Source organism: Triticum urartu, chromosome 7A (genome assembly GCF_056163025.1).
Source record: "Triticum urartu cultivar PI428250 chromosome 7A, HENAU_Tu73, whole genome shotgun sequence".
Taxonomy (NCBI): Eukaryota; Viridiplantae; Streptophyta; class Magnoliopsida; order Poales; family Poaceae; genus Triticum; species Triticum urartu.
The window spans coordinates 104,948,216-104,969,270 of record NC_141879.1 but is presented as its reverse complement, the minus strand read 5'-3'; the positions used below and the strand labels follow the sequence as shown (position 1 = coordinate 104,969,270).

The window sequence follows — 21,055 nt, the reverse complement described above, 5'->3', positions numbered from 1 at the left end:
ACATAGTCGGATCTGAGTTGAGATAAGGTCCGAGTCGGACAGACACAACTATGAGACGCAGCGATATGTCATATGTGAGTCTCTAGTACAACATACGTTCTATGTCCTAAGACCTAAGCTGACGCATGTACTCGGGATGGTGACAGACTTGCTTTGGGCCAACCAAACGCTACTCTGTGACTGGGTAGTTACAAAGGTAGGTTACAGGCTTGTCCAGACCCATGCCGCGAGACATGGTCGAGCAAGATGGGATTTGCCCCTCCGATCAGGAGAGATATACTCTGGGCCCTTCGTGTGATCCGACCAAGATAAGCATGGCCATGCGATTAGGATTACGAGATAATCCGGTTTGTGGTCGACATCACTAGAACGAGAAAGAGGTCGGGCTAGCACAAGGATGACAGACTCGCCTTGAGCCCGACAATATATATCATGTGGCAAAGGGAACATATGTGTGATGTACGGGTTCGCCTAACCAGCTTCATCGGACACTTGGAGTCGGCACGCTTTGCTAGAGGCCGCTACCGACCAGCTGAGTTGGATGTGATATGACTCCCGACCAAGTGAACGAGAACCTAAGGGGTCGCGCGCTTAAGGGAAGGAACCTGCGAGGCCCGGTCCGACTCCACGAGTCAGAAGTGATCCTACTCGGACTCGGATCCAGGCCGAACAGATTTTGGGCTTTAGGGTCCGTGCGAGGCCCAAGTGTTGAGCCCGCGACGGACGCACATATAAAGTGGGGGTGCGGCACACTCAAGAGATTGATCGCTTCGACGCTGTCACCAGGGTTTGCATGTGCTGCGAATAGCCACCTCCACTCGATCGCCGACTGTGTGATCGGATCTAGCAGTCCGCCGCACGGTGTTCCTCCTGCACACACGGATACCGTTAGAGGCAGTGTACTTGCGCCGCTCCGGCGAACCTGTACGTGGGAACCGACGACCGGTTGTTCGAGGGAGATCGGACGAGGAGGAGACGCGTTGCCCCAACTCTTCTTCCGCTACACAGCGCTGCGCGTCTAGTGGTAACGACCTGTGATCCATCTCCCGTAGCATGTTCTTGGTTATTCTGCGCGTAGGAAATTTTTAATTTGCAGTCGACGCACCCTACCGTAGAACCCAACAAAAATCCCCAAAACCTAGGGAGGATGGGCAGCGGCTGGAGGAGGGGCAGCAACGGCTAAAGGAGGGAGGAGGGGCGACCGGCGGTTGAAGGAGGGAGGAGGGGCGGCTGCTAGCTGGAGGAGGGAGGAGGGTGGCGACTGAAGGAGGAAGGAAGGCGAGGAGTGAGGAGGCTTACCGAGCAGGAAGTCGGTGCTACGATGGCGGCGATAGCGCGGGAGGTTCAGATAGTGGAGAGGGAGAGTGGGCATCAGGCGCCGGTATAGGATAAGGATAGTGTAGCAGTAGCGCTGGCCGCTACTGCTAAATGTTAGCAGTAGCGGGTGTTATATGGGCCGCGTTGCTACTATAGGTAGCTCGGTGGGTAAGGTAGGGACCACTTATCAGCAGCGCTTGTTGGCACACCCGCGCTACTGCTATATGCTTACTTGTAGTGTAGGTTCCGACCCTGCGTTGCTGAAAACTAGCAGTAGCGCGTGCCCATTACCCCACGCCCCCTCTACCTATAAGGTATTTTCTAGTAGTGATATACAACTAGCTCATGTGTGGCCTAGTTGTGTCTCGAGAATAAATGCAATTGGGTTAGGTCCGGTGAAAGTTATGTGATGAGGGTGGGCATGCAACTGGACCGGGTCTGAAAGTTGTGTGACCAGGATGGGCATGCAACCGGATCGATGTGGAGTTGTGTATCAAGGTTTTCACATGCAATAAATCAAGTCGAGGCAAGTTGCATGTCAAAGTTAGACATGCAACCGGGTTTGCATGCCAAAATTTCAAATACAACTGGGTTAGTCACGGGTAAGTTGCATGTCGAGGGTGGACAACTAGGTCGAGGTTTGAGGAGGGACACAAGTTTCGTTTTGAGGATGGACATGCAACTGGGGGCCGGGTCGAGACAAGCTACGTGTCGAGGATGGACATGCAACCGGGTCGGGTTGAAGTTGTGTCTCTAGGTTTAATAAGTGTCGTGATTTTAGTTTAAATTGAAGTAGTAAAATTTGGTGTGAAGTTGACCAAACTTAAAAATATTTGACATTTTAAAAATACACCTTATATTTTTGAAACAAAGGGAGTAATAGATATTCAAGTACGCATGCATCATGTTGTTGTGCTGACACCTCAGGGGCTGCTCTGCATATGACAGTCCAGCCAGCTCGGAATATCGGCAGGAATATATTAGTGGCAGGTACATAGGGCACGTGATGGATCGGTTTGTACATTTGTCAGACCTCGTCCTACCTACGTGCAGTTCAGTAGCACTACGGTCTACTCCCTCCGTTTCAAATTACTCGTCGTAGAAATGGATATATCTAGAACTAAAATACATCTAAATACATCCATACCTGCGATAAGTAATTCGAAACGGAGAGAGTACATCATATCGTATATATTAACCGGATGCACAAGCAAGGAAATTACCCGTACGTGCGCATATATAGCTTTTTAGGATTTGTTGTTCTTGAGTGTAGCTTTTCAGGATCTTTGTATGTTCTTTGCTGCTAGCAGGAGCATTAGCTAGTAGCTGTACGGTCGATCAGTAAGGGTTTTGAATTTGATCATATTCTCATGCATGCACCATGGGAACCACCGACCCGCTGACACAAATGGACGTGCATTTGATTTTTTTTTCGTTCAGGTCGGCTATAGGGACAGTGTCCCCCCCTCCCCCCCCCCTTTTTTTTTTGGTTGGTCAGTGCGTCCAACCACCGACGTATTTTGTCAGCGCAGCCAGTAAGCGGTCGTATATTTACACAAATTTTCATACAAATTTAAACATAGTTTTTACATCAAAATAATAAATAGTTTACAACCAAATAAAAATCTCATATTTACAAACCAAATGAAATTTAAATTGTCACAAATACATTGAAAGAAAAAGTCAGATATATCTATTGGTTGCCAAAGTGAGTCCACATATGCTCAATCAATCATTTTGAAGTTGAATATGAGTTGCTCAATCACGTATTTCATGACGAAATTAGACAAACTGTGAACACGTTGCCAGTCCATGCTCAGATACAACATTTTCACCCTGAAATTGAAGCCCTTGGCCGAACATGCTGTCATCATGCTCATCCTCTACGATCATGTTGTGCATGATCACACAAGCAATCACCACCTCCCATATTTTTTGGCGCTCCATGTTCTAGCAGGGTAAAAATTTATAGCCCATCGAGATTGAAGCACACCAAAAACACGCCCCACATCCTTCCTATTACTATCTTGTACTTGGGTAAATCTAACCCTCTTCTCTCTTACCAGATTGGAGATTGTCTTCACAAGAGGTGACCACCGAGGATACATTCCATCAGCTAGGTAGTATCCTTTCTTGTAGTTGTGGCAATTGATCTCAAAGTTGACCTCCGGACACTTGCCTTCTGCAAGCTTTCCGAACACCGGAGAGCGTTGTAGCATGTTGATGTCATTGTAAGAACCAGCCATGCAAAAAAAAAAGTGCCAAATCCAGAGATATGTGAAGCCACAACTCTAACTATGACAATGCAACATTTAACATGCCCTTATGTTTCCCCTGCATGCCCTTATATTTTCCTTGCCAAGCAGATGGACATTTTTTTCACTTACAGTGCATACAATCTATATATGCTACTAGCAATTCTGGGAAGTCTCTCTCTTCATTGATCACCAAGAACCGGGTTGTATCCACATCATTTGGCTCTCTCAAGTACTAAGGGCAAAACACTGCTCCACAACCTTGCAAAACTTGTACATGCAAGGCATGTGGACTCACTCATGCGGGCGTACTCATCAACAAGATCACTAGGAATTCCGTATGCAAGCATTAAATAGCTGCAGTGCATTTCTGATAAGAGGAGAAGCCAACCTTTCCGAGGGAATCTTCCTTGCATACGAAATAATCATCATATGCCATCACTCCCCCTCAAATACGGTTGAATGCATGTCTCACCATCCGAAAGCGGCGTCGAAAAAGCTTGGGATTGTAGAGTGGCGATGTGCATTGAAAGTAATCCGCGAAGATTAGGCAATTAATGGCCGCTCTTCTGTTGCAATTCAATGCCGGAGCATGGCCCGGGATCAATCCCCTAAACCTCGGCTGCCACCTAGCAATGTGGTCACTGACAACCATAGTCGCAACAACAAAATCATCATCGTCCGATGAACATATGAAGTTATTGCAAAAAGAACTCATCCCCACTATCCATGGTACCTTGCGGGCAAAATGTCGAACACCTAGCGGGCATGGTGGAGTTGCGGCTGGTGAAGAGCCCCGTGCCTCTCCCCCGTACAGGCAGTAGGCCTGTCGAAGTGGAGGCGGCCGTGGGGCGAGGCCGGTGGCTGTGGCGTGGCCGTGGAGATGCTATGACAGCGGTGAAAAGAGGCCACCAACGCCAGCAAGAGCGGGCATCTGATGCGGCGTGGAAATGTGGGAAGTGTGTGGAAATATGGAAAGTGTGTGGATACCAGCGGTGTCCTATGCAGTGTCAAACCGGCCGGAAGTACAAAGCTCACCTGGCTTGACGGTGGCGGCGAGGGCAGCGTGGCTGGAGGTCTCGGGTGTGCATGGGGAGGAGGAGAATGGCCTATGTGCCATCGACGAGCGGGCCATGGGAGGACAAGGGCGGGTGTCGCACACATCTGTGTTGACGCAAACCCGACCCTAATTTAAACTGGAAATGGGCCACCTACGGACGGAAAACGAACAGTCGTCCGTTTGTATCGGTGCGTTGAGCCGCGTTTTCTGTCCGTTTTGATCAAACAAACACCAAATGGACGGGGCGTTGCAGCTGCCCTAATGCAGGTGGACAATTATGCACGCAGCATGCGAATTGACTCATCAGCCATAGAAAAATGCAGGAGGTTTAATCTCACTACTCACGCGGTTGTGGTTGTGTATACGGCCGGGCTCACATGACAGCACTGCACTGCACTGCAGATGGTCGTTGCTGCATGAGAAGCGAGACTTTTCAAAAGCGAGAGGATCGCAACAACTTCCTTTGCCGGTACGACGTACGTACGTGCTCGCATGTGAAACCCTGAACCTTTTACTTACCTCGACGCCGGCCGGTGGGTTGATTAGTTACCCATCTAAAGCCTGAGCCTTTGCCTGGAGAGCAGGCTGGGTACCGATTCAAGTCTGACATTAGAACACTACTGGCCGTCATGGCTGTAAGAAAAAATCAACCACAGTAGATAGGCCATAGATCGACCAAGAAGACTTTTCAAAAGGTGGACCGGATCAGGATCGTAACAAACTCTTTTGCGCTATGACGTCGAATCAACCATCTGAGCTGTGAGCTCTGAACACTTGCCTCGAGGGCTGCCGGTTCCTCTGCACTGCATGGAGCTCTGCTAGCTTCAGCAATGAGTACGAGATCTTTACTCTCTCACTGCAGGGCACTGCAGTGGGCTATTTCACATGCACACTCCAACCGAACCGGGTCCCTCTCGACCCCCCTCGTAGAGAGCATCTCTCTCGTGTGGCCTGGCTGGTGCAGCACCTGAATGTGGAAAGTTCTTGCTCTTTTCAATGTGAAAAGTATCCTATCGTATCCATGCATGCATGCAGGCCTAGCTTGCACACTCCTACTTCCTGTGTTGGAGGACGGGGCGTCGAGCTGGTTGGGCAGCTAAGGTTGTTGCCAGTCCATCCGAGTTTGAGTCCTGACACGGACGCGTGGTGCTCACGGAGTTTCTCCTATAAAGAAAAGCCAACGAGGGTTAGCCCTCGGGTTGGTCTCATTTTTTTTTTACTTCCTGTGTTGTATATGGATGGTGTTTTACTTTTACATATGCTTCCAGCCGGTAGCTGAGGCAGGTTCATGCTTTTTTCCTCAAGAACAAGGCAGGTTCATGCTCACTTGCTCGGTTCCAACGGTGGCATGCAAGACTAAGATCCGATGGAGCCGAAGCCAGTCAAGATCGGTGTGAAATAATACTACCTTTTCACATCTTGTATAGTTCACACCATGGGTGACACAGCTCATGAGCAAATTGCACAAACACATCATGGATATGTATTGCAGATATCGTTTTTTTTTTCTCATGGAAGAGAGCTTCGCCTCTACATTGTGAGACGCAGGCGCACATAATTTTTCTTTTGCCTCTGTTTCAAAAAAAGTAAATTGTAATCACTTGCATGTTTTAAAAATTTGTGTTACATTTTGCATGGTAAATCGTGAAACCGTCTGGGGCACCGATTTTGTTTCTGAAGTTTGGTACATTATGTCAAGGGGCCATGCATGAACACCCTTGGACACAAAACTTGTCTGACGTAAAAGAAAAGAACTTTCATGGGAAAATCTCAGCAAATCAACCAAGCATATAAAGGCAAACAAAAACTCCACCTAGTTCACAAATATATCTTACAGAAACGGTCGGAAGACACGCACCAGACGACTGCCGTTGACACACACAAACTAGTAGAAATATGCAGATGAGCGTACGTAGACATATACTACACTACTAACCCACTGCCGCTGCGGCATTACGCATGCACCGATCGACCACAAGCTCATAGAAGTAACTAACTTACATACTTAGGTAAATCACTCAGCTAGCTAGTTAACTACGCACCCCAACCTGGTGCACCATACACAGAAGCTAGATCATCGTCGGCGCCGAGGAGTTTGGAGTTGCATGCTGCTAGATAGGGTCTAGACTCTAGACTAGAGGTTGTTGGCGGCGAAGAAGGCTTCGACGTCGGCGCCGGCGTAGAAGCCCCTGCCGCCCTGCTGCGAGACGGCCCCGGGCGCGGCCCTCCTCTTCCTAGGAGGCGCGGGGCAGCCCCCGTCGGCAGCCGCGCGGGCCTTGGAGCCGCTCGGCGTCCTGCACCCGGAGGCCTCCGCCTGCTTGCCGCCGCCGCTGTCCGCCTCCTCGCTGCCGCGCCACTGCTCAAGCGGGAGACCCATGCCTGCCCCTCAAGATCTCTCTCACACACTTGCTAATTCGGGCGATGGGGTGGGGAGACGGCCGAGAGAGCTAGCTAGTCCTGAACCGCTGGGGCGGGGGTGCAGGGGTTTATATAGACGGAGGGCGTACGTGGGAGGTGGGCGGCGAGGTGCAGCGGATGTACGGACGCCCCGATGGATGTATCGCTATCGCCCCGATTCTGACTTCTGAGCCGGGGATCGAATCGGATCGTGGCGTGATGGCAGGGCAGGGCGGTGCCATGCCATCCATGGATACGATCATTGATCAGCGTAACGTGCTCCATTGCTTTATTTTGTCCGGAGGCGCGTACACGGGATGCATGCTTGCTGCATGACTTCTCCTCGATCGACCGCCATATGCAACCTGCTGCGTGGGGTTTCTCTCCGCTAGCCTCTACTTTTTCCAGAAACTAACTCGTTAATTCCAGTAGCTAACTAAATACACGCTGCGTTGCTACCGATTAACAATTTATGTTGGCCAATATATATGTTCATATGAGAGCAGTTTTAACGAGGTCCCTCTTACCTCCTCTTTTCACATGAGAGGTAAGAGTACAAAATAGATATGAGGCGTTGATCTCATTAATTAGTAACCACGTTAAAATTTTCCGTCATATGATTGGTGTGCTCTAAGAGAGACAGCGGTGCAACTAGAATCTAAGTACTAAGGGCATCTTCAACACGGACCACAAACCACCCGCAACCATCGAGACCGAGAGCTAGGTTCGGACACAGTTTGCCATTCATCATAGTACTCATCGGTTCGCAAACTGGTCTGAATGTCCGTTTTCCCGTAAAGCGGACACATACCATGGGGGCTTTGCGAGCGTCTGGATCGGGGCCACGTACGCATCAGCCTCCCCGCACCCTCCCCAAATCCCCTCCCGTGTGAAGCAGTTGATGTGCATTCATGCCTGTCAGTGCCACTCCAGAGCGCCAGCGCCACATTCATGCCGGTTTGGAGCGGATGCGACCTCTCACTAGAGTCATCTTGAAGCGGCGCGCCGGCAGAGAATGCAGAGGTCTCCGATGATGACCAGACGATGGAGGAGGCCTCCCCCGACGAGCCGACTTCACCATGGAGCAGGTGCAGACACACTTCCACGTCGTTATGGCAGAGGAGCAACCAGCGCCGTAGCCGGTGTCCTGGTAGGCGCAGGAGGAGCAACGTTACAACCTCGGTCTCCTCCCGCATCACCGGCTGGAGGAAGCCCAAATGTACAGGGAGTTCACGAGCGAGGAGGCTGTGGCGTCCATGGCCACAGAGAACCGAACTTCATCGAGAAACAACATATGTTCTATTACTTGATGTTCTTGTTGCTTCCCTAGAATTTGATTTATTCTGTTCTTGGCGGCATGGTGGAATTTTGTAAAAAAGTTATGCCCTGTGATCCTTCTATGCTGCTCCTAGTATGCTAGTTGTCACTTGTCAGATCAACGATGTGTTCTCAATTCTTTGGATTCCACCTTAATCTGGAAAGTTGTTGTAAACTGGAGGGCATGTAGATTTGATCTACATGGGGTCATGCGTATGACGAATTTTAGTATTGGGGCTAGATATTTTTAATTAAGTCTTTTCCTACATACACCTCGCAAAGTTAATCTAGCATCTTAAATAATCATACTTGATGATGAACGTAGGTAACAATGGTTTGTTTTAAATGTTGGAAGTATGCCCTAGAAGCAATAATATTGTAGTATTATATTTTCATGTTCGCAATTAAGAGTTTATATTCTATGCTATAACTGCTATGATCCTGTAATATGCGATTCAGTGAAAAACTCATATGCACGTGTAGAATAATAAATGGTAAAATATGACTGGCTCAAGTGTTGTTAGTGATCACGTTTTCTGGATCTTAGGATATCGTTAAGTGTAAACGATAGTCCTAAAAAAACAATGAGTGTATGATGTTAAAAAAGAACGATCATATTGAATCGACCCAAACTTGTATGTTATACTTTGAGATGATATCGTCACAAGTCAATTGTTAATTATAACACAGAGTGTTAGCGTGTGTTTTAGTTCCTTAGACCATGAGAGTATCGTAGTCACTTCTTACCGTACGATGAGCTTTGGGGTTGCTCAAATGTCATTTGTAACACGGTGATCATAACGACAACTTACAGGTTCACTAGAAAGTTTGACAAGGGACTCGATAGCTCGAGACTGGAATTTGCTCCTTCGACGATGGAGAGATATTTTTAGGGCCCTCTCTGTGTAACGACATCCATTATTGTTTGGCTAGACACAGGTGACTACGTCACGGGGATGCCAGAACATGTGAGCGAGAAAGAAGAACAAAACCAGCAACGAGGAGACCGATACAGTGAGCATATGTTTGAATCAAGAGGATACCAAGGTATCTCACCGCGGGTTTTGTAAAGTATCGTGAAGCAAAGGGGACATCACATGACAAGCAAAGGTTACAATCATTCGGGTAATCATAGGGATCGATATGGACGTCTACAGTTCCGATATCGGTCATTGAATGAAGGGGTTTCGTTCATGTCTATGTTTTACCGAACCTACAGGATCACAAGCTTAAGGTAATCATGATATACTGAGTGTTAGTAGGATGAGAGTATCAAGAATTTATTTGTTGAATTGTTTCATTAATATTCGAAATAGTTCCGAGAGGAAACGGAAGCATTTTGGGGTCATCGGAAGGGTTTCGGAGTTTGTTGGGCAATACCGGGTATTACAGATAAATAATATATCGGTGGAAAATGTTCCGGTGATGTTAAATTAATAATAAAGGCTCTAGTAGTTGTTAGGAGGCTTTTATAATCAATTAAATATTAACGGGCCTTAAAAGGCCAAAGTGATGGAAGGAGAATTGGGTCACAAGGGCCCAATAGGGGGTGGCACCCCCTTTCCTCCTAGGGACGCCGAATTGGAGTGGGGGAGGACTCCTCCTCCCGTACTAGGCCAGCGCAAGGGGGGAGTCCTTCCCACTTGTGTGGCAGATCCCCTCTCCCCTACAACCTATATATATACTAGAGGCTTTGGGCACTTTTAAAGACACAAGTTTTGGAGACTCCTCCAATTCTCTAGCTCTAGTTCTAGTTGGTCCTAGTTGATCAATTAGAGCTTGACATAGATTCTCTAGTCCTTATAGTTAGAATCCCCATGTGGTTCTAATCTGCTCCCTCTAATTCTCCGACGATGATTAGCTCTAGACGACAAAATGCTGACGGATCGTGAAGACCGTACACTTGCAATCCATGGAGAGGCCGTGCCTTTGGTCTTCTGTTCGAGGGACTATTCTGGGAGGTTTACGAGATCGTTCATCCATGGTTCGAGGGACTCCAAATATGATGTACACCGACTCGTCTACTTCCGCTGCTACTCGGAGTCAGTAATGATATCTTAACCATTGATGCATCTTCATATTGTTCCTCGGTGATAGTAGGGCGATTTTTTTGTTTTCTATTATATTTCCCAACACTAAAACCATAGAAGGCACGTACAATAAATTTTGGTATAAACCGAGTAGAGGCGTCTAACTTAGTTCTGCCAGTTGCATGTGATGTGGCATAGTCTTCATCATATTGATGAAATTTTGCATTAGATGTATATATGTTGTAATATTTAACATGACGTGTGTTTCATGATATGACATAATGGCTGGAGCCATATGATTGCCACTTTAATGACCTGCGTGTCAAGTTTTATGTAATGCTATTTTTATATAGTATCTATAGAAATAACTGTGATAAAATAGTGATTACATATGATGGTGACAAGTTTGTGGAGGAGCCCGACACAAAAGGAACTGTTACCGATTGCCGCCAATTCTGGCAGAAATATGTTTTTGTTAAAACTGCTACCAGGAAATATGTGTATTCTTGGACACAAGGAATTATTACAACAAATAAGCATACAAATGATGCTAATCTCAGTAAGTCACACTTGTTTCTTCAATTGAATTTGACCCCCTTGTATTACTAGATAGATACACCAATCTCTAGTGTAAGGAAATGGGAGAAGAATTCAAAAGTGCATACAATTTTGAATGTATCGACATGGTGAGTACCTACCGTGCTACAAAATTCCACAGAGAAGTCAGGAAACCTACAAGAAATTTTTGAGACGGACACAACAGCGAAAACACTATTCACAAAATATGTTAGTCTATTCACGACAGAAATCATCCTTTTTATTACACGATGCATGACTTAAATTTGAACTCAAATTTTTGTGGCACGCTACATGTCAATTGTGTAACCCACTAAGGAGTCCAAACTTTTTAGTCTGCTCCAATGGCAGCAGCACCACATGAGCGCCATTCGTTATGTTCTCGCTGGACCAGGTTTCAAAGAAAGTTGATATACTAACAGAATAAATGGTCTCCCTGACGGCTAGAAACCATCAGCGATGGCAACAAAAACAGTCAGGAACGCCTCACTTCAGGCATAATGACAACAGTAATACTCCTCGACGATGACAACCGGAAGTTTACAGGAAACACCTTTCACAGAAACTTCACCAAGGCGCCTCGCGCCTGTATACCTGCTGCAGTGTCTTACTACAACTCCACCAGATTTTTGGAGGTAGCAATCCGGAGTTCTAGACTTACAGCAACAAATTACAAGATAGCTCAAGTAAGCAACGCCACACAAAACAACGGTCTCAAGCTGGACGTTCATGTCCAGTATTAAGGCTGGAACTTCGGCAATAAGCCCAAAATGTACTTCGCTAGTATGCGGGGAAATCAGGATTGACGTCATGTGCCCAAGACTGCAGGCCACCGACTATGTCCTTGGCGGAGTGAAAGCCCTTCTCGCGGAGAAGCTGGACAGCGCTCTGTGAGTCGTTGCCTCTTCTGCAGACAACGTACAAGGAAGGCTGTTTATCTGAGGTGGCGGAGGCATCCATAGTTTCCTTCATTGAGGTCTCGAGCATAGGCAGCTTCTCCTCCAGAATGGAGAGTGGTATGTTCAGAGACCGGGAAAGTGAAACTATTTGGAAATGATGAGCAGGCCGTACATCCAACAGCACGTGAGGTTCCCCCTTGTCGATCAGCCCTTTGTACTCTGTACAAGTGATGCGGGCACTTTCTGGTAGCAGGTTCAGGCTCGGTGCCGTCTGCATTAATCATAACAATATGTGAAATGTCATAGCTTCACAACCTGGAACAAGAACTAAGTGATCCAGAAGAAACTAGTTTAGTACTCCCTCCGTCCCAAAATAAGTGTCGCTGATTTAGTACACTAAATCAACGACACTTATTTTGGGATGGAGGGAATATTATTTTGTTTGGCACTGCACCTTTGTTTTCAGGGAAACTAGAGAAGCCCTAAAGAATTATGAATTCCATGTAAGGACTTACTGGCAACATGGCATTCAGCTTGCTTACTGTGTAAGCTGGTTATCAATGGTGGCCATTCCATGTGACACGCAGGCTCTACCGAAAAAGAAAAAAAACTGGACTTGGACTGCTCAGTACTCACATACCCATATTCCAACTCAGGTTGTAGAGCTACTAGAGGGTGCTCATTAAATGTTTTCACTGCACATCTGTACTGGACTATCACTCCACATTTGTGTATGGGACAATGGATTAGCCAAAAATTGCCAAGTAGGGAAACCCAGTTGGTTTGCAGTGCCATGAGCATTTCCTATAACACTTGCTAAACACTAAGTGCTAAGCTAGCATTAGAGTTCTACTCTGTAACTCACACGTGATTAGAGTAACAAGAAAATAGTCGAAACATGCAATTCATAGCTCCCTTTGTTTACACAAAATGCCGATCGCATTAAAGACAAACTATGAAGTCAGTGTTCTGAAGCCCTCTCAAGTATTAAAAGCAAACCAGAATCTCAATACAGAGGGAAAACATACCTTGTCAGACATTGGGGATTGTGTGAAGGTCTCATAATCAAACTTCTGAAAATCTTCTTGCGTGAAAACTGAATTTTCTGCACAAACGGTACAAGTAGGCGAGCTTCCTCGAATCTTAACCTGCAGAAATATGCAGATTTGATAATGAAATATATAGAATTTGTTTAGTATGAAACAAGCATAATATAAAGTAACAAATTATAGGCAGGTTTGAACTTGTCCTGTGCAAGTCAATCCTCAAACAATTGATACAACTTCAAAAGGTCATACAAGGCTAATGACAGTTTGCGGGATCAGCAGAATAGGCTTAATGATCATAATATACTATGCATATCCCAATCCAACTGTTACATATGGTACAAAAACCTACATTGTTTAAATTGCCACTTTCAGGGCTGAAGTCAGTTAGTAGGATTGGCCAGATGAACATACCCCACTTGCCATATTATAAATATGACTAGCAGTTTGATTATATGATAAAATATACTAAAAACATTTAAGTTGGAGGTAGACAGTATATGGCGCTTGCACCCATTATTTGAGCTGCAGCAGCTGTAAATATAAGAGTAGACTTATCATGTTCAAAATTTGCTAGTACACAGAGGACTGGACAGCAAGTCTAATTTTCCCTTGTCCAAAATGCACATATTCATGGATGACTCTCATGTAGAAAAGTGAAATTTCCTTCCTAATTACTCCCTCTGTAAAGAAATATAAGAGCTGTAAATGCTCTTATATTTCATTACGGAGGGAGTATTTGTTACACTCCTAATATATGGAACGGGTATTACAAGTAGCAAATAACACCTGACTGTATGCAGCACAATATGGGAAAATGAATAGATTTACAGGCGCATAAGCAGGAAGTAGAGTAACATACAATTCGAATACGAGCAGATAGAGCGTCAAAGAGCAGCATTCTTCCACTTAGAGGTTCACCAACATCACTTGCAACCTTTATAGCCTCTAGGGCTTGCAGGCAGCCAATCACTCCCGGAACTAGTAAACAAAAAGTAGTGAGCCTACAGTACGAAATTAGTTATGAAAAAAGAAGATATGAAGTCAATTAAGCACACACAGACCATCCTATTTACTGCCAAATAATTTACAACTACAGTAGTAAATGCATGCTCTATCTAGAAAATGAAGCATTGTTATACAAAAAACAATCTACATTGTAGTCACCCGATAAATAAACTAATTTAAAAACTGTGTAGTGTTTGATGAGTAACTTAATTATTTGTGTTTTTAATTGTTTGTGCAACAGAAATTTGGGTACGCATACATACCCGGAAAATGTTTACAGTGAAAACTACAGTTCATATTTCAACTGCTGCAGTATGCTGTTGCTATGCCATGAAACATGATTTACTAGAGTACTTACCAACCCCAAGAACGCCGCTGTCTGAGCATCTCTGGCAAGCTGCCACTGGTGGTGGATTTGGGAAAAGACACCGGTAGCATGGGCTTCCGTTATGATGATAAACAGTCAACTATTCAAGACATCAGCAAATGAAGACAAAAATACTAAGTCAGACTATAAAAAATACAAGATCTTTTGCAAGAAACAACTTTACCTGTCCTTCTAAACCTAATGCTGCACCAGATATAAGAGGCTGCACGAATAAAATAACAGTTCAGAATTTGATCAATGAAAACCAGTGCAAATGAAATAAACATAAATATAGTGGCGCAAGCTAATAAATAAGAACCAACAGCCTGGCAGAAGGCTTGCTAACCACCAACATAACACAACAGACAATCAGGATTACATTGTGAAGTAGTTAGAGTACCACTTGTTAACAAAAGCCAAAAACAAAATGTGTTACCTTGTTTAGCAATACACAACAATCACTGATCATGTACCGCGTAGGAAGGTTGTCAGTTGCATCAACAACTATATCATATCTGTGATAATTTAGTGCTGAAAACAGGGGTATTCATTGTTTTTAAATATATGTAGTGTTCATTTGCTGATCACATCAGATCACTGAAGGATACTTCCTCACAACCTCCAAAGCGTTGCTTGGCTTCAAAGTATGATGATGTTCTACCACCTTAATAGACGAATTAATCCTGATTTCACAATAACACAACTGAAATTAGTTACACGGTAGCCTCAAATCTGCAAGAGCTTTTTTGCCATAAATACTATTTAAAAGGGGGTACGACCACATTCGCAAAAAGAGAGGGGATACAACCATACAAAGAATGGTTGAAAGAGCAGTATCTTACGCACGGCAAGTATCAGCTGCTGACTTCACTTTCGATCTTCCAATGTAAGCTTCTTGGTGGATTATCTAAGACAACATTCAAATATTTAATATGAGGAATAGCATGCCCCGTCACTGTTAAATACTTGAAATAGCAACCAATTTCTGATGAGCAGTTATGTTCAAAAGGTCCACTTTTATCAAGCAAAGTGACCGAATTCGATAGCTAACACCCTGAAAAGCGAATGAGAATATTTTGCCTACTTCTATCATTCAGATTTGTTTCTCAGATAGACAGATGGCATGATTGCCAACATAACTCAGAAGGTAGATTGACATAAAGATAAGGGAATAGGAGATAAGAGGAGCAAAGCAAATCCCAAGTTATTCATACCTGTCGATGAAGGTTGTTAAGCTCAACATCATCACCATCGACAATGCCCAAGACCCCTAGGAGGACAGCGGGTTACAGGAAAGCAATGCGTCAGTGACAGCAAGAAGAAGTGCCCTGCACACGGCTTCAGTCCAGCAGCAACAGGGACAGGGCAGGAGCATTACCAACACCGCAAGCTGCTAGATACAGCGCCACGGGCGAGCCCAGTCCCCCGGCGCCGACCACCAGAATCGATGACCGGGAGAGCTTCTTCTGGCCTGCCACGTTGTTAGCAAGGCGTCAGAGGGCAGGTTCATCGAGCCTCGCCGAGCAGGTGTGCAGTTGAGCTGAGAGCTGACAAACCTTCGACCCCGAAGTCCGGGAGGAGGAGGTGGCGGCTGTACCGGTAGATCATGTCGGCCGGGAGGGAATCGGCATCCGCGAGCCCAGGGCGCGCCTGGCACGCACCGCCACCGCCGACGCACCCGCCGTCTCCCACCCCCGCCCCGGGTGAGACCGGAGCGGCGGAGCCGGCCTCGAGCTCCGACTCTAGCAGCCGTATGCGGGCGTCTAGCTCGTCCCTCTCCGCCCGCAGCCTCTCCAGCTCCCTGCTCCTCCCGCCGTCGCCGCCGCCGCCGCCGCCGCCGTCCATCTCGCCGCAGCTCGACACCTCTGCCGGGGTCGCCCAAGCCGCCGGCCGAGTTAACTTTCTCTAGTGGGCCGCTAAACCAACTACCCAATATTGGCTGACTATCTGGGCCCTTGCAATCCGTATGTCGGTCGGGCCTACGTCTTAGAAGCCGACTAAGGCCCGGATGACCCAAGCCCATTTAAATAGAGGCAGCCAACCCACCCAGGCCAGACGAGAAAGAGAGAGCCCGATAGCGCGTCGCGGTCGTCTAATCGAATCGAGGTCTCGTCCCGTGCGCTCCCTTCTCGCTCTCGCTGCCTCTCGGCGACTGCATCGGCGGCGGCGGCGGCGATGGCGCACCGGCTGCTGCGGGACGCGCAGGCCGACGGCTGGGAGCGGTCGGACTTCCCCATCATCTGCGAGTCGTGCCTCGGCGACAACCCCTACGTCCGCATGGTACGCGTCGCGCGCCCCCTCCCCTCCCCTCCCCCCCAAACCCTAACCCTACCTTGTCGATTCGCGCGCTCGGTTGCTGGTCCGGCGGCGGTGTCGGCGCGATTTTGTGCGCGCCGCCGCGATCTGCTCGGTGCGGTTGTTGTCTCTACGTTGGGGAGTAGATCGGAGTCGAAGCTAGGCGTCTGTCTCGCTGGCGTGCGCTTCGTTTAGAACTTCTCCGCGTTTTAGGATTTTTTAAATAAAATCGATATCAGTAGCTCTCGGCTGAACTGAACAGATTGGTTGTGTTGTTGTAGTTGCCACGTTGTAGAATTTTTTACCAAGTATCAAATCGGTAGCTCAGGGTGGATTGGTCTGCTTGGTTACATGTGTGGTTGTTTACCTGTCCCTGCGGTTGTGTCTATCTATGGGTAAATTAGATGTAAGCAGTTAACTGGATAGCAAAACAGAAAGAAGGTATCAATCAGATGGTTTAGGGGTACAATTAAACATGCAGTGGATGTGAAAACATCTGCAGTTAAAGCTTTTTTTTTTGTTTCTGTGAACTGCTCCTTGTTCTCTATTGCTTCAGTTCTTTGTAAGACGGATTATTTACCAGTTTTCTTGTTTGCGTTGGCAGCTCAGAGCAGAATATGACAAGGAATGCAAGATCTGTGCGCGTCCTTTTACTGTCTTCCGTTGGAGACCTGGTCGGGATGCAAGGTACAAGAAGACAGAGATCTGCCAGACGTGCTGCAAGTTGAAAAACGTCTGCCAGGTCTGCCTTCTGGACCTTGAATATGGTCTGCCAGTTCAGGTTCGCGATACGGCACTCGCGATCAATTCGAATGATGCAATTCCAAGGAGTGATGTCAACCGTGAGTACTTTGCAGAAGAGCATGATCGTAAGGTATGTTTTATTTTTCATCACAATCTTGCTGCCATCATTTACTAGATGTGATTTTGCTTATATCTAGATGTATTTTTAGTTCTAGATACATCTATTTTCTATCCATTTCTGCGACAAGTAATTTGGGATGGAGTGATACTTAACTTCCATATCTACTGCAGTGAGCATGTCTATAATCACTGGTTTTATGACAGGATGACACTAAAAACCAAATTTCATTGTGACTTGCAATGATCTACTAAAACTTAGTGAGATGGATGCGCTTAAAGTATATTGATAACTAATAACCACAATATCTTTTAACTGTACTCTGATTTTCCATACTGCCTTGTACAATTTATCTGCTTATGTCACCCATGCTCAACTTCTTGTGCCTGCCTCTTGAATCTATGATTAGTTCCTCCGAATGGAAGTTCATGCTTTATATGTATGCAGGCTGCAGCTGGCATAGATTATGACTCTTCATATGGAAAGGCCCGTCCAAATGATACCATTCTGAAGCTTCAGAGGACTTCACCATATTACAAGAGGAACCGAGCTCATGTTTGCAGTTTCTATGTGCGGGGTGAATGTACAAGAGGTGCTGAGTGCCCATATCGCCACGAGATGCCTGAGACAGGGGAGTTATCCCAGCAGAACATCAAAGATCGCTACTATGGGTATGTGATTTTATTGTGCCTACGAAATTGAGGTATATGCTTTTAGTTCTCTGCAATTTTTCCGTATAGCATTGACAGGTAGTTTTTCATAATCACGACATATGAGTTAAAACTTCCTGTAGCAACCTCAGATTAGCTTTTAGACATTGACATGTTGCTGTACTTTGTTTTCTGAAATTGAGTGTCCTTGATATATATGGCATGTTCATATGTCCATAATATTGCACACTTCTTTTAGAGTGTCTGGCAAGAACCATCATATCATGCAATGATTCTCCTTTAATAGCCTTGTAGTTGGATCTTAGCCGACTTATCCAAATAAGCAGATTAATCTCACTTCCTCTGTTGTTTTGACCTATAGTTTCAAGTTATGTTTAGAGTATGATGTGATTGCACCACTAAACTCAATTCTCTTTCATGTTTCCTGAGGATGGAAAAAGCAACTGCAGGATTAATAAACATTTAAACTTGTATGTGGCTGATCTGAATTTGGGCATTAACTGAAGAAAATTATCGTACATCCATTTATCTGGGGATTAAAGCTGTCTAAACTTAGATAAGAACTGAGCTTGTAGCTATTTAAAATGGTATCTCAACCTAATTGAAATTCCGTTATACCAAGCAGTAGCAGTAGATCAATTGCTCCTTCTTGTTGACTCTTGAGTGAATATCTTGATGTGCACACTTCACTTAAATCTTTGGTTTGGTTTCTGATGTTCCCTTCTTACTCTTTACAGAGTTAATGACCCAGTGGCTCTCAAGCTTTTGGGTAAGGCAGGTGAGATGCCATCTCTGCAGCCACCAGATGATGAGACTATAAGGACCCTCTACATTGGTGGACTTGATAACCGAGTCAGTGAGCAGGATTTGAGGGATCAGTTTTATGCACATGGTGAGATCGAATCCATCAGGATGGTAATCCAGCGTGCTTGTGCATTTGTGACATACACAACAAGAGAAGGTGCTGAGAGAGCTGCAGAGGAGCTTGCTAACAAGCTAGTCATCAAGGGTGTGCGCCTGAAGCTCATGTGGGGCAAGCCTCAAGCCCCAAGGCAAGATGATGACGAGGCTGGGAGGCAAGGCCATGTATCCCATGGAGGATTGCTCCCTAGGGCTGTCATATCCCAGCAGCATAGCAGCGACCAGCCTCAGCCACCTGGGATGGAGGGCCAACAGCAAGTGGCACCACAAGGATCGGGCTACTTCAACATCCCACCACCGCCAGCGGTGGATCAGCGGATGTACCCTTCAATGGACCCACAGAGGATGGGTGCTGTAGTCAGGTCGCAGGAAGGCGATGGCAGCAAGGCAGGGCCACAGCATGCCGGGCAAGCTCAGGCGTCAAGCAGCTCAGGACAGGGCTATCCTATGCGTCCGCCGCTGCCGCCTTACTACCAGGGTGCTCAGTACCCTCCATACTACCCACCCCCACCATATGGCGGCGGTTACATGGCCCCGCCTCGCATGCCGTACCCACCCCAGTATCCGCCATACCGGCCAATGCTGGCGCCCCCAGCACAGCAGCCACAAGGGAGTTCATCCCAGCAGCCGGTACCAGCGCCGGCAGGGCAGCAGCAGGCTCAAGCACCTCCTGCTCAGCAGCAGCCACCGGCGGCGGCAGCCCAGAACTGAAGAAGCGGAGGATGTCAGAACAACTGCAGGCGATTGTAAACCCCTGGCTGGTTTTACCAGCTTTTGTATTCCCAAAATTTGTGATTAGCAGTTAAACCTTTCGGAGTGTTGTTGCTTATCTGGATCTATTAAAACTGACAGCTATAGTGGGTTTTTATTGAGCCACTAGATTTTGTTTTTGTCACCTGGTCGCAAGTCTTGCCTTGATGTCTATAATTGCAGAGCACATGAGAGCTTTCAGTATCATGTCATATTACCAGTAAACGTTATAGGCCAAATTCTAATACTAACATGTTTTTTCAATGAACGGTCTGACTTGATTGATAAACTAGACAAGAGTAAGTACATCAAATCGAACAATTTAGGGATTCCGCTCCCAAGAACCAGGCTTGTGCAATAGAAACTTTAGAGAAGAAAAGGAAGATTGTACGATTTTTGGCACTAAACGTAGCTGGTATGGATGGTGTGCCTCCTCGCAGTATAGAAGGCTCAAAACACGAGGAAACAAGACTCACCGGACTGAATGTGCTCCAAAATTGACACTGTATTTTCTGAGCGAAGCAGCTTAAGAAATGAACTACTGACAGAGCTCCAGGCAACGGTATTTATGAATTCATGGTGCCCAAAAGATACCTTCAACCAATATGTCTCGAACAGTTGACAGAGTTAGTTGGAATTAAACTTCAGTGCTAGAAATGAAGTAAGAGGAGGAGCATCGTCGGTATGTCTGTGTAACTTCTTAAGAATCCATTTTCTTCTGAAGTGTTTTCATTTCTCGTAGGAATTTCTTTGGCTAATAGCCTAATACTGAACTCGTGATATGCCAGTCTTTTTACAACAACTCAGAAAGCCAAAACAGAGTACTGCAACTTAGGGCATGTACAATAGTTGATAAGATAGTCTTATCTTAAATTTTGCATATAATTTAGAGATAACAAAAAAAACATGTTTACAATGGGTCATCTTTTAACCTTATCTTCAATAACTAGCTATTTTTAAAAACATGGTGAGACATATTATGCTAAGAGATCATCTCTTGTCTTTTCTTAAATAAGACAAGACAATCATTTTCCTATGAGTTCTCTCTCCTCCATCTCATTATTTATTCTACGTGGCAATCCTAAGATAACACCATTGTACATGCCCTTAATTCATTCGTGCTATTTAAAAAAAAATTGAGGGAAGGGAGATGCCTTAGATGGATGCTCGTTCTGGTGCTCCAGTTCTAGCTGTGTTTTTCTTCCTCTCGTGTAGCCTATCAGTCCAGGTGTTCTTTCTCTTTGAACTTTTGTTTTCCAAATGTCTTTTTCTTCAGACGTTTCA

General features: G+C 45.9%; 3 protein-coding genes across 3 annotated transcripts; 1 reads left to right on the top strand and 2 right to left on the bottom strand.

Moving 5' to 3' along the window:
* Window positions 1–6,433: 6,433 nt before the first annotated feature.
* Window positions 6,434–7,085, bottom strand: LOC125524009 (uncharacterized). The gene has a single exon (XM_048689089.2). It carries the CDS (start codon window positions 7,007–7,009, stop codon window positions 6,767–6,769), a length of 243 nt encoding a protein of 80 aa, XP_048545046.1. The 5' UTR covers window positions 7,010–7,085; the 3' UTR covers window positions 6,434–6,766.
* Window positions 7,086–11,442: 4,357 nt separating this feature from the next.
* Window positions 11,443–16,194, bottom strand: CNX5 (co-factor for nitrate, reductase and xanthine dehydrogenase 5). The gene is made up of 11 exons (XM_048687155.2): window positions 15,829–16,194; window positions 15,651–15,743; window positions 15,487–15,542; window positions 15,115–15,179; window positions 14,881–14,955; window positions 14,709–14,787; window positions 14,457–14,495; window positions 14,264–14,372; window positions 13,760–13,878; window positions 12,880–12,999; window positions 11,443–12,122 (listed from the first exon to the last, which is right to left on the bottom strand). The coding sequence occupies exons 1-11, from the start codon at window positions 16,115–16,117 to the stop codon at window positions 11,733–11,735; spliced, it is 1,434 nt and encodes a 477-aa protein (XP_048543112.1). The 5' UTR covers window positions 16,118–16,194; the 3' UTR covers window positions 11,443–11,732.
* A 123-nt stretch (window positions 16,195–16,317) lies between these two features.
* On the top strand, window positions 16,318–19,911 carry LOC125522082 (zinc finger CCCH domain-containing protein 40). Its single transcript, XM_048687153.1, has 4 exons — window positions 16,318–16,552; window positions 17,172–17,441; window positions 17,877–18,100; window positions 18,838–19,911. The coding sequence occupies exons 1-4, from the start codon at window positions 16,448–16,450 to the stop codon at window positions 19,730–19,732; spliced, it is 1,494 nt and encodes a 497-aa protein (XP_048543110.1). The 5' UTR covers window positions 16,318–16,447; the 3' UTR covers window positions 19,733–19,911.
* The last annotated feature ends 1,144 nt before the right edge of the window (window positions 19,912–21,055 follow it).

Excerpts from the sequence above, each read along its gene's own strand:
- LOC125524009 (XM_048689089.2), bottom strand. The coding sequence starts at position 7,009 with ATGGGTCTCCCGCTTGAGCAGTGGCGCGGCAGCGAGGAGGCGGACAGC.
- CNX5 (XM_048687155.2), bottom strand. The coding sequence starts at position 16,117 with ATGGACGGCGGCGGCGGCGGCGGCGGCGACGGCGGGAGGAGCAGGGAG. Across the intron at positions 15,180-15,486 it reads TTAACAACCTTCATCGACAG|ATAATCCACCAAGAAGCTTA; the intron begins GTATGAATAACT and ends ATGTTGTCTTAG. Across the intron at positions 13,879-14,263 it reads CAGCGGCGTTCTTGGGGTTG|TTCCGGGAGTGATTGGCTGC; the intron begins GTAAGTACTCTA and ends TTTGTTTACTAG.
- LOC125522082 (XM_048687153.1), top strand. The coding sequence starts at position 16,448 with ATGGCGCACCGGCTGCTGCGGGACGCGCAGGCCGACGGCTGGGAGCGG. Across the intron at positions 16,553-17,171 it reads ACAACCCCTACGTCCGCATG|CTCAGAGCAGAATATGACAA; the intron begins GTACGCGTCGCG and ends TTGCGTTGGCAG. Across the intron at positions 17,442-17,876 it reads CAGAAGAGCATGATCGTAAG|GCTGCAGCTGGCATAGATTA; the intron begins GTATGTTTTATT and ends ATATGTATGCAG.